A 12,225-nucleotide genomic window follows, 5' to 3' on the forward strand; every position below is an offset into this window, starting at 1 on the left:
GCACTTAGAACGGACAGAACATGCAGATCTTTATTTTTTACTTTCTCATTTTTCTTTCGTGTATTGTTGCTCACGGCGAGACAGACCGTTCTGTTACCAATAGGACCCGGGCCTCACCCAAGCCAACCGGCTCTCCAGGATGCGCTCACGGTCTACACCCCGCCCCTTGAACAGGAAAGCAGGGCCCGGGCCACTCGGGGTGTGCTGAGAAGGGCTTAGAGAGGGAAAGTAACAGGAGCTGGCCTTTCGGGCGGCCCGTCCCCCTCCCCCTCCCCCGAGTTTCGCGGGGTGTCCGGCCCCGCCCCCTCTTTTATTCCGAGCGCGCCGCCGGGAGCTGAAACTTTGTAACCGGAGCGCGCTGGCCCAGCGCTCCTCCCCGCCCCGGTGCGGCCAGCGAGGGAGGCGCAGGAGGTGGGACCTGCGGGCGGGAAGGCTGGGGACGCCAGCGCACGCGGAGCAGGGACCCGGGAGAGTTCGCCGCCCAGAGGAGGAGCTGGAGCGGGAGCGGAGTGCGCGGCCCCAGAACCGGAGGCAGCGGTCGGGGCCGGAGGCGCAGAGGAGCGGCGGGGAGCGGCCGGGCCGGGAGGGTCCCGTGTGGAGCCGAGGCCCGGGTGTCTGGGCTCGAAGCCCCTCGTCCCCGCAGCTGCCATCGCCCAGGAGCAGCAGCTGTGCCCGGGGTCCCGGCGGCGGCGGCGGCGAGGGGAGGAGGAGGAGCTGCAGCTGGACGGTGGCAGCTGGAGGAGGAGCCGCGCGGCTGTCCCGTGCGCCGGGGAGAGGGCCGGCCGCTCTGCCGGGGCTGCGCCGCGCTGAGATGCCCCGCTGACCGCGGCCATGCAGCCTTGACCGGGCGCTCGGACGTGGGGACCGGCCGCGGGGCGCGCCCTCCCGGGAAGGGGCAGCGGGTGCGGACAACAGGACTTTACTGCCGACTCCAGCCCCGCTGGGTGCCCAGCCATCCACCATGGAACCCGTGACCAAGTGGAGCCCCAAGCAAGTGGTGGACTGGACGAGAGGTGAGCGGGCCTGGGGGGAGCCCGGCGTCTGCAGCCCCGCGGATCGGGCCGGCGGGGTCGGGGGCGCTCCGTCCCTCCCGCGGGCGAGAAGCTTTGAGAGCGCCGCGCGGTGACAATGTAAACTTCTCCGGAGTGGCCTGTTCGCCCTTAGCTCTTCTCGGGGGTGCGGGTTGTGACAAGCCGAGGGAAGCCCGATCTTTAAACCGGTGGGTGGTGGTGGCCGCTGAAGGGGGCGCTGAGGGTTGGAGTGCGGCTGTCGGACGCGGGTGGCCGTCCCTGCGCTGCTTGGGTACCGTCCCCGGCGCCCCGGCTGCCCGTCCTGGAGCGCAGAGGCACAAGGCGCCTTTGTGTGGGTGACTCCCCTCGGACCTCGTAAATGCCGCCAGCCCAGAGCAATTCTCCGGCGTGACGAGGCGGTGGGACAGGTAAAGGGAGACTCCGGCGGCGCGGCGAGCCGCTGTGTTTTTGTTGGAGGAGAGAGGGCTGCGCGGGAGCCAACTCTCCGGCACTCGCGCCGGCGAGGAGCCTTGAGCCAGACTCCCCGGCCCTCGGCGACTTTTGCTCCGGGAAGGCGCCAGTACCCCCCCGCTGGCGCTGCATGTTTAGGCCACGTTTAAACCCTGGGAAGAAGTCTTTAACGGTCGGGACCCATTATCCCGAGTTACGCTGTCATCTGGGATGAGGAAAAGCCGTGGGTTGGAGGGGCAGCGGGTGGTGCAGCAGAGGTGGAAGCTTGTGCCCCGCGCTGTCACGCTTGCCTTTTGAGTACCTCCCAAGATTTCGAGGGACAGGTGATGGAGATTCCGCAAGACTCTTTGTACCTTTTTAAGAGAACAGGTCCACCCAAAGCAGTATTTTCGCAGACTCCTCCCCCTGCCCCCTCCCAGCTCAGCATCTCTCTCTTTTCAAGTTACTGTTTTTGTTTTTTTGTTTTTTCTTTCTTCTATCTGCTCTTCCAGGTGAGGAATGCTGTCCTTTCTCAATAATAATAACTAGAATTCTCTAACGCTTTACCGTTTGCTAAGAGCTCTCTCTCTGTTATTGCCCTTGATCATCAGTAAGCCTGAGAGGTAGGTAATACTGGTAAGATCAGGTCATCTTTCTAATCGTCTCACCCATGACTGTGGCATAACACACACTGCTCATCTCTACATCTCATCTCTCATGCCTGTACATAAAGACCACGTGGAATGGAACTGCCCAGGTATATGGGATGTGCCAGTGGGGTGTGACTGACCATTTCCTGCCCCTCTGGGAGAAGGGACAGGATATACTCTTTCTGGAGAAGAGGTTTTTCCAGGGACCAGGATTTCCTGGGCTCTTACTAAAAAAGACGATGAAAACACCAAATATTTGTACACTGAATAAAGGCTAAACAGCAGTGTCAGTGCTTAATACAAAACATTCACTTAAAAGCTATAAAGACCCAGGTTGTATTTTGAAATGGGGTGTGTTTCCCCCATTCAAGAAACTGCTAGAACCCCCTTCTAGGGACTAATCCTGGCTGAGGTGGATGATCCATTTTTCTGTGTGCCCATCACAGAGGCCACCTAAGAAACCGATGGCTTCAGCATTTTTCACCTCGAGAGCGGCTCAGTCCAATATGGTAGCCAGTGGCTCTTGGGCCAATGGTCAGAGTTGGGTGCGCTGTAAAATACACACCAGTGTGAGGTCTTGGTGTGAAAAACAGCAATGAAACTATGTCATTAACTCGTTTCTTAAAATTATTACATATTGAAACGGTAGTATTTTGACAGATTGGGCTCAAGAAAGTGTATTACTAAAATGACCTTCACCTGTTTAATTTCACCTTCTAAGGTGGCTCCTTCAAAAATTTAAAATGATGCAGGCAGCTCATTTTTGCTGCTTTCATTAGATTTCTCCTGGACAGTAGGGCTCTTGAGTAAAAGAAAGGGTTACAACTTATCATTCTTCCGCTTTCCTGAGCCCCTGCCAGCCTACTTGATAATGTACAACTAGAAGAAAAAAAAAAACAGTAACAGGCACACAGGAAGATTGTGAAGTGAGATCTTCACACCCTCAAGATTTGTGGAATTTTTTTTCTTTTCTTTTCTTTTTTTTTTGGTCCCTCTTGGGGTTGGGAGAGGAGAAGTGTAAATTCACATCCTGTTATGTTTGTTAAGCATTTAAAAGGCAGAGCAGATGAAAATGCTTTTTGTATCCAGTTGCCCTGACTTAGTTATGCCTAGTTGAGGAGATTGCTGACCTGAAAGTCTGACCTGAAACAGAAATCGTGGATGGTTCAGGATCCCCCGGGTCCAGAGTATTGGCTGCTGGTTGATTACGCTACATACCTGTGGCTGGTACACGGCGACTTTATATAAAATGTTTGTGCCCTCTGGATCCTTAAGGACAGCTTCAAAGAATGACTTGGCTGCTTTCTGTGTTAGAACCTAGAAAAGATACAGGGAATAAGTGTGAGGCTAACTTGTAGACGTGAGGCTGCAGTCTCCCAACTTGCGTGCCACATTACTTGAATATTTCTCATAGTCGTGATATGAAAGTATTGACTTTTTAATGAACTATTGGCTTATGAAAACTTGTTTGCTTATAGGACTATTTTTAGCTCTTTGCTAACCTCTCTACCCAGCCCCATTTTATAAATACATCCTACTGATAAGCAGCTCTCTGAGTAGACGTTGCCACTGGTACTGCATGAGTATGGGTCACAGGGATTAGGAGCCCTGGAGAAAGGCTTCGATTCCAAACCATCTCAATTCAGCCACAAGCTATAGCTTGCTCTCATGTTGATATTATTAAGCAGATGCATACATTAGGAAAAAGGTTGATGTCCACAGAATGAGGTAATTCATCTGGCTTTTATTATAGTTTTTTTGTATTAATCTTTAGCTGTGCCGTCACCCGTCTTATCATAATATTAATGGATCCCTCGTGGACCCATGCATAGGTCTAAGCATTGTACAAGAAGTAGCTCATTTAAAGGTGTAACCATCCACTGAGATAGGAGCTCTTCTTTCCGTTCTGCAGTTGAGGAAACTGAGGCAAGAAAGGCTCAGGACCTTGACCAGAGTCACACAGCTGGGAAGTGACAGAGCAGTGTTTGACCCCAGACAGTGTGGCTTCCTTTCATTCCATCTTCGTAGGAGCTTCTTTCCAGAAGCGCCCCTAGCGGACTCTTAGCATCTTCCCCTCATTGATGAATTCCTGGAATGTGAGTTTTAGATCCTCTGTTAGTGGCTATAACTGGGTATCTGGGTCTTATTCTGCCTGTTCTGTTTATGTCAGCAAAGTTATTTGTAAGCCAAATTCATTCATAGTTCATGGCACCTTGCCTTTCTGATGATTTGGTAAAAGCTTTTGCAAAGCAAATGATCTTTTACAGCATGTATCAGGCAAGAAGGGGGCCAAAGCTGCCTGCAACAAAAAACCGTTATTGATGGATTAACCAGATGAGAGGTTGGAGGTTTTCCTTGTGAAGACCATCTGGAGATATGGAATTTAGGACTTTGTTGGGGGCGCCGTGGTGCTGTCAGGACCGACCCCTTCTGACAGGCTCGTTCTGTCGTCCTGTTCAGTCATCCTTAGTGGGTGACATTCATCTTTTTACCAAATACCTCCGTGCAAAGAGGCTGGAGAACGTTCCTGTTCCAGGCTGGAGAAAGGAGACCCGGAGAAGATAAAAGGCTGCGGGAGCCAAGTCTTATCCTTCAAAGGGCTCTCCTGGAGGCTCCATCAAGTGACTTGGCTCCCGTCTCAGTTGCTACAACTGTCATGTGACCACCTCATGCTACAAGGGAGGCTGGTCACTGTAGTGCTTTTTTTTTTTAAAGTTGGGTATGCATACACACACACAGACACAGACACACACACACACACACACACACACACACACACACACACTGGGGTTCCCCCGTGGTGTCATGGTTAGGATTCAGTGCTTTTACCACTGGGGCCCAGGTTCAGTCCCTGGTCGGGAAACTTAGGTCCCATTTCAAGCCGGAAAAAAAAAAAAAAAAAAATTGCGTACGTCACAGCCTTGAAAAAAAATTGGAGTTTATTTACACGGAGGCAGGGGAGAATAACCATTGATACGCAGCCGGTGGTGTCTGACACACGGTAATTCACAAGTCCTGATCCTCAGATCAGTTCTCAAAGTTGGAGGCAAGTCACAATTTCCCGTGTCCCTCAAGCCCATGGGTCTGCCCTGTTTTGCACATTGTGTTGTATTTTCATTCCGGTTTTCTCAAGTCAAAACCTTAGCTTTTCTGAGGTCTGTGTCTCTCAGCTTGATTTAAGTATTGGAAGTTGCATTGTAAAATACAGCTTCCCAAGGTGTGGGTCTGCTTTCAGGCCATCGGGGGAGTGTCTTCACCAAGGACGAGCAGTGTCCTGACCGCTTTGTCCCAGCAGCCCTGTCCGGCTGGCCCTCGGTCAGGGATCCATCTGGAATGGGCGGGCTCGCAGTACATGTGTTGTTGAGCGACCCCGTCTATAAAACCAGCTTTGGGCCCAGAAGACAAGTCTCTCTGGCTGGCTTCTGGTGCTGCCAGGGTGGGTGATGTTTCCCTGTCACCAACCAAGAGCAAAGGAGGTTTTCCTGTTTCAGATGGAGCACGTGAGAGTCTGGGCACCTGCACGTTCTCTGTCATCTGGCCGTGGCTGCGGCTCTTCTCTTGTGATGTCTGTCACCTGTGGGAGGCCAGCACTTCTAAAGGGCCTCGCAGTCTGGTCACGGAGGGGGCTGGAGTTAACGCAGAGAGCTGGTTCTTGGCCTGGCAACCCCAGGGCTCTGCCTGGTTCCCATAGGCCCCTCCCGCCTCCATCCGTACAGAGGCCAGTTCTTTTTGTAATCCTGATTGCATTTAGGATAAACTTCTTCCTTTAGTCTCTACGGTCGCCGAAAAAGGGACACCCTTTTTCTCTTGGCAGCTGTTGATCCATCATTTGCCTGTATAAGTTGAGAACTGTTCTCTTTATTTCGCTGTCTGGCTGGTTCTTTTCTATCCCCTGGATGCCAGCCACAGAGTTTTCTTAGTCAGAATAATAGAAAAACATTCATTGAATATTGATTATGGATCCGACGCTGTGCTAAGTGCTTTACTTGGGCTCCCTTGTTTCATCCTCAGAAAACTCAGTGAAGTGTACAACCAGGGTTAGCCTGGACTACAGATGAAGAAGGCAAAGCAGAGAGAAGGAGAGTTTGCTCCGGGAGTCCTGCTGATAAGGGGTGGGGCTCCAAACCCTCTCCTCTCCTCCGTCACTTCATCACTTCCATGGGCCGGTCCTGGCGTTGGAACTTAGAGCCTGGAGTGTGGGCTCTAGAAACAGATCCTGGGTTTCTGTCCCAGTATAGCCTCTGCCTGTGTGATCTTATGTAAGCCTCTCTATAAACTACTGCTCTTTATTTTTATTGCTTCCTCTCCTCTTTCATCCTGTGGCTCCAGGACATAAATTATTCTCTCTGAGCAGCCTGGTCTGTCGTAAGGTTGATTCCTACCATTTGGGGACATCCGTCAGGGCCCTGGAGCTTTCCCTGCCATTTGCCAACCACTCAGAGGACACGCGGTGGGATTTGCAGTTAGGAAGGTTCTTCTTGTTTTTTTGTTTTTTCTGTGTTGACACTTAAATTCTTCACGTTTCATACTCACAACAATACTCTTGCATCCTATGTGCAGAGTAAATGCTAGGTGTATCTAAAGGTTAATTCTGAAGAGCAAACTTTAAAATATTAGAAAAAGTATCTGAAGGGCTCTATTGATTCATCTTAGGCAAATTTCCTTAAAAAATGCTAAAGAAGCAGAGTTCCCACGGCAGCTCAGCAGATTAGGAACCCTACTGGTATCCCTGAGAATGCGGGTTCGATCCCTAGCCTCACTCAGTGGGTTAAGGATCCAGCATAGGTCACAGATGCTGCTAGGATCCCAGGTTGCTGTGGCTATGATGCAGACTGGCAGCTATAGCTACAGTTTGAACCTGAGTCCAGGAACTTCCATATGCTGGAGGTTCGGCCCTAAAAAGGAGAAAAAAAAAAAATGCCACCAAGCAGTAATAATAAAGTGGCAAGAGACATACAGATGCCCACCGAGTATATGAAAAGATGCTCAACATCTTTTATCAGGGGAAGGTTCTTGGTCAGCTGAGTGAAAGATGACTCAATATCACAAGCCTTCTTTGGGTCAATCAATTAATACCATATTTTCTTAACTTTTTTCTGTAGTAACTGGACTTCCAGGGACCATGGTATTAAAACTGTCTCTTGCTTTGGACTGTTGACCCCTGTCTGGCACCTGATCCAGGACGAGTGGCACCTGCATCACCCCGGAGCTTGTTAGAGATGCAGAAGCACAAGCCTGCCAGTTCAGAATCTGCATTTTAACAAGATCCCCTGGGTGACCCATGTGCTCTTTGAGCTTGAGAAGCTCTGCTCTAGCGTGAAGCTGCAAACTCCTTTTCACACTTCGCTGGGAGGGCCTGCTGTCTGATCTGACATGGGCTCCATCTATTTTATTAAAGTTTCCCGATGACAACACTTGAGGATGCTTGGCTTGGCCTCTAATTAAAGCAGAAAAGCAATCTTCGGGTGTGTGCTTTTGTTTATAAGCGCCGCCTAGCAACAGCCTCAGGTAATTCTCAGCAAACTAAATGAGACATTTCCCCTGAGCTCGCTTCCATATTTCTTGGGACTTTGGCGTTCTCATCACAACCCCTTTTTTTTAAAGACAAGTAAAAAAAGAAAAGCCTTTTTTTTTTTTTTTGAAGGAGAAGGGAGTCATGGGGTGGTCAGTGGGCTGTGTGGTTGAAGTGTGTTCCCAGGATTCTCAGGTGGACTTCGGAGGTTGAGATGGGCTTTTGGCCGGTCACACGGTCCCCTAGTCTGTGACTGCACTGGGTTCACCACACTTGGCTGATTTTAGGGGGAGATTCATTGTCGCAGCAAAACGATACTGACTATCATTTCAGGGCAATTTCTTAGAATTTGGACCTGTGTGCTGAGCCGAGGCCAGGTGCCTGAGTTGTGTGTCGGTGGAGATCCAGGAGGCCCCCATCTCTCCTTGCTCACGCCTCACCTGCACGCCTCCCTTTTTTGCGCCCAGCCTCGGAGTCTCTCTTTTTTGTCTTGCTGCTTCCGTGTCACCAGCTTACCATTTGACCATCCCAGCCTGGTGTGTTCTAGTTCTGGGACATCTGTGTTCTCACCTCCGTTTCCTCTTGACTCTCATTTCGCGAGATTTCTGGAGTTTTCACCCTGGGCTTAGCCCTGAGCTGGGCTTTAAAGTGAGTTCCTTCTTGGTTCTCCTTTGGCATTTTCACGAGGTGGAGAGGTGCGTGGTGCAGGCGCTTCTGCCCCGCAGAGGAGGAAGCAGAGGAGGAAATCAGGGCTTTTGGAGGTGGGATGAGCTGTCCAAGGTCAGAAGGCCCGGGGTTGGGACGGGACCCACCAGGCCTTCTGTTCTCTTGTTCTTGTTCTGTGCAGCCCCTGGTTCCCTCCCTAGTCAGGTTGTGTTTTTTGTTCTCTCTTAATGGACAAGTGTGGGGAGAGGCCTCTTCAAAGAACTTCTGACTTTTGTGTTTCCTGATTAGTTTGTCTTTCAGGATGTACACTCCTAGGCTGCATTCCTTGTCTGTCTTTTCTTTTTTAAAGAAGTTACACAGCTTAATCAATACCCTACATATTTTGGACCTGACCTTTTAGCATTTGAGACATTTCTTGCCAGTTACTTATTTTTATTGTGGTGTGTTGACTGTGCTGTATTGTTTAAGAATGCACTCAGGGACTTCCCGTGTGGCTCACCACGTAACTACTCGGTGTTGCTTCTCCAGTGGCTGTGGCTCGACCCCTAGCCTGGGAACTTCCATATGCTGCAGGTGCGGCCACTTGTTAAAAAAAAAAAAAAGAGAGAGAGAGAATGCACTTCAGGGAGTTCCCAACATGACTCAGTAGGTTAAGGACCTAGTGTTGTCTCCTTGAGGAGGTGGGTTCAATTTCTGGCCTCAATCAGTGGGTTAGGGATCTGGCATTGCCAAAAGATGTGGCGTAGGTTGCAGCTATGGCTGTAAAAAAAAAAAAAATACAGAAAAAAGAATGTACCTCAATAATGGAATAAATTATTTCTCTTTTTAACTTTCTTTTTTTCTTTTTTTTTTGGCCATGCCCACGGCATGCAGAAGTTTCTGGGCCCAGGACCAAACCCACTCCAGGGAAGCGACAACTCCAGACTCTTAGCCAATTGCCTCCTCTTTTAACCAGGAACTCCTCTTTTTGACTGTCTTAATCTCATTTTTATTTTGTGTGTCATATGGCAGATTTCATGTCTGATACAGTTAACATTTCTATTGGGAGACTCACCCACACACACATGCATACATATGACATAAATTTAACTTTCTTAAACAGCCCCTGTGATCTCTGTGGCTTCATTTCCTGCTTGCCTTTGATTCTTCACACCATTTTTATTTTTAACTGCTGTGGGAGCGTTCGGGAGTGGTGAATAATACACAGGCTTTGGAATAAAACAGAGCTGCATTCGGCTTCTGTATTTGACACTAACTGATTTGAAAACTTGGGTAAGTATCTTCACCTCCCCAAGCCTGCCTCAGTTTTCTCATCTCTGCAATGGGACTGATAATTAACTCACAGTGTTTTTCGTTGAAATTAAAAGAGGTAAAGAAGGCAGAGCATTTTTCTCAATGCCTAGGATTGACGTGTTCCCAAACTTATTATCAATTTAATACCTCCAAGCTGATATGTCCTGTAATTGGATTATCGTTGCTTAGCTATTTAATGCTGCTGTGGCTGATAGTCACCTTTCATGTATTTCCTAATGATTTAGGACAGTTCCATCCTCCTCGGTCTTGGGGGACAGGTGGTGAGTTAAATGAACGCTGTCTTTTCCTTGTTTCCTTGGCTCTTTCCCATCACTTCCTTTGGGAACTTTGTATGTCCGGGCGGACGGTGGTGCCATGGAAGCATTTAGTAGCAGCTCTCTTGGCGAGAACTTGGGAGAAACACTTGCCTTGATGACAGATTCCAGCCTGTAGTAAACAGAGTTTCATTCATTCACCAAATGACTAACAAATGGTTACAGAGGACCTGCTAAGTTCCAGGTATTATTCTAGGTGCCAGGGTCCAGCTGGGTCCCTGCTTTCATATGCTCGATGGGGGGATGACAAGGAATAGTATCCACCACCATGACCCCACCTCAGAACAGGGGAACAAGAAAATATCCACGCATGATAAGCACCAAGAAGGAAGTAAAACAGAGACAGGAAGGCCAGTGGGCAGGGGACTTCTTTGGATGGTGTCTTTGGGGAAGCCTCTCTGAAAAGCGGACACTGGGGTCCGAGTGACAGGAAGGAACCAGCAGTTGGGAAAGGCAGGGGAACAGCTAGTGCAAAGGCCCTGAGGTGCAAACGAGCTTGGAGTGTGTGAGAAAAGGAAGTGCAGTGGTGTCCTGCAGACCAAGAGCCGTGGGGCTGTGGTGGGTGGCAGTGGGGTGAGAGACCAGTAGCCAGACCATGTAAGGTCTTCAGAGTCTCAGACAGGCATTTGCAGTATTTTCTGGTTGATTGAGAAAGCGGGGCGGGGCGGGGGGGGAGTGACATGATCTGATTTGGATTCTTGGGGCAGAAAGGAGTTCAGGGAGGCCAGCAGGAAGGCAGTGCTGTGTCCTGGAGGTGATGCTACCTTGGGTGAAGGTCTTGGTGGCTCCCGCATTTGCGAAGCCAAGTTGGTGGTAGAGTTGGTTTACTGATAGCTGCGCATCCGACACGTTCACAATTTTATCTGAAGGTGGGATGTGGATTTATTTTTTCCTTGCTCTACCCGGGTTAAGGGCTCGCCCTGCCCTCCCCTCATCCTGATTACTCTCGTCTTTGAAAAGAGAGGGCGCAATCTGTCTTTCTGCATTCACATGCTTTGTTCACGTCATTGTTCTCTTCTGGCGCATTTTGCTGGGAGCTACAGTTTCTGAAGCTGTGTATTCATCTATGAATAGGGTTTTTGTGAAAGTGGACTTAGCCTCGTTTGTTTTCTTTGACATCAAATGGCTGATTGACCACTTTTTAACCTGGGATCAGAAGGGCAGATGCAGTTGTGTTTATTAGAGTGAAACAGTTCCTTCGAACGTGGATCAGTAGGTTGTAAAAATTAGAAAGCTTTTGATGTGAAAACTGGGAAACTAGTGGAGTCAAAGGAACTGGCTCATGGATCTAATTTAAAATATTTTTTCCATGGATACACTGTCCTAATTTCCCTTTAGAAAACAGAGTCAGCATAGTTTTGGTTGAATAGATGGTATTTTAAGAAATTTTCAACAGGGTCAGAGTAAGTGGGAGAGACTTGAAAGTCGGTAGGTTTATATTAGAATAATCTAGAAAAAAAGTAGAATAATCTAGAGGCTTACCACACACACCTAATGTCACCCCCCCCCCCCTCTTTTCAGAAGAGTATTCTTAGGAGTTCCCCTTGTGGCACAACGGAAGTGAATCCGACCAGGAACCATGAGGTTGCAGGTTCAATCCCTGGCCTCACTCAGTGGCTTAGGAATCTGTTGATGCTGTGAGCTGCGGTGTAGGTCTCAGACTTGGCTCGGATCTGGTGTTGCTGTGGCTGTGGTGTATGCCAGCGGCTGCAGCTCTAATGCGACCCCTAGCCTGGGAACCTCCATATGCCGCAGGAGCGGCCCTTAAAAAAAAAAAAAAAGGAGGGTGCTCTCAGATCTATTAGAGGAAAACCCCTACGTGTCATCTATCAGAAAAGGCAGTGATTATCATCATCTGAATCATGCTTTCCTGAGGAAAGCCTTTTAGCGAAAGGAAACATTCTATTTCCTATTTTCAGAAATTTGCAGCAGAGGGGAAATTCAGTGCTTTTGGGTTTAGGAGTGGATGTGTGTGTGGACGTGTGTTTATGTGTCTCTAACCTGTGTTAATTGAACAGATTTTCCTGTTCTCAGAATACTTTTAACTTATCCAGTGAGAGAGAGAATCAAGTCAAAAACTTATCTGGAGTATATGACCTTTGAAATAAGAAAACTCGCTTCGTGTGTAGAGTGGACCCCAGTTCACGTAGCACCTGTCCGTGTTGTCAGTGCCGCCTTCCCATGGATCCCGCGGAACCTTAAACTAACCACGGGCAGATGGCACAACTGTGAGCAGGGTTTATGGAGACGGCTGTCTACACTAAAGCCTAAAGTTGTCGGTAATAAGTATGAAATAAAAAACACAAATA

General features: G+C 49.2%; 1 protein-coding gene across 3 annotated transcripts in view; it reads left to right on the plus strand.

The window, feature by feature from the left end:
• Positions 1–468: 468 nt before the first annotated feature.
• Positions 469–12,225, plus strand: part of CNKSR3 (CNKSR family member 3) — a 99,638-nt gene continuing 87,881 nt past the window's right edge. For 2 of the 3 annotated variants that reach the window (XR_014844338.1, XM_021086603.2), the window contains exon 1: positions 469–1,013. Coding sequence is in view for 1 of the 3 variants with exons in the window: in XM_021086603.2 (XP_020942262.1) it covers positions 962–1,013 (52 nt within the window). In the remaining 2 variants the exon portion in view is untranslated. Of the gene's footprint in view, positions 1,014–8,766; positions 8,816–12,225 lie in introns of those variants that run through there. The other variant, XM_085023442.1, reaches the window with a different exon arrangement.

This window comes from Sus scrofa, chromosome 1, assembly GCF_054392235.1.
Source record: "Sus scrofa isolate SSC_HxYL_T2T_F1_AM1 chromosome 1, Sscrofa_HxYL_maternal_Yorkshire_Landrace_v2.0, whole genome shotgun sequence".
In the NCBI taxonomy this organism is placed as follows: Eukaryota; Metazoa; Chordata; class Mammalia; order Artiodactyla; family Suidae; genus Sus; species Sus scrofa.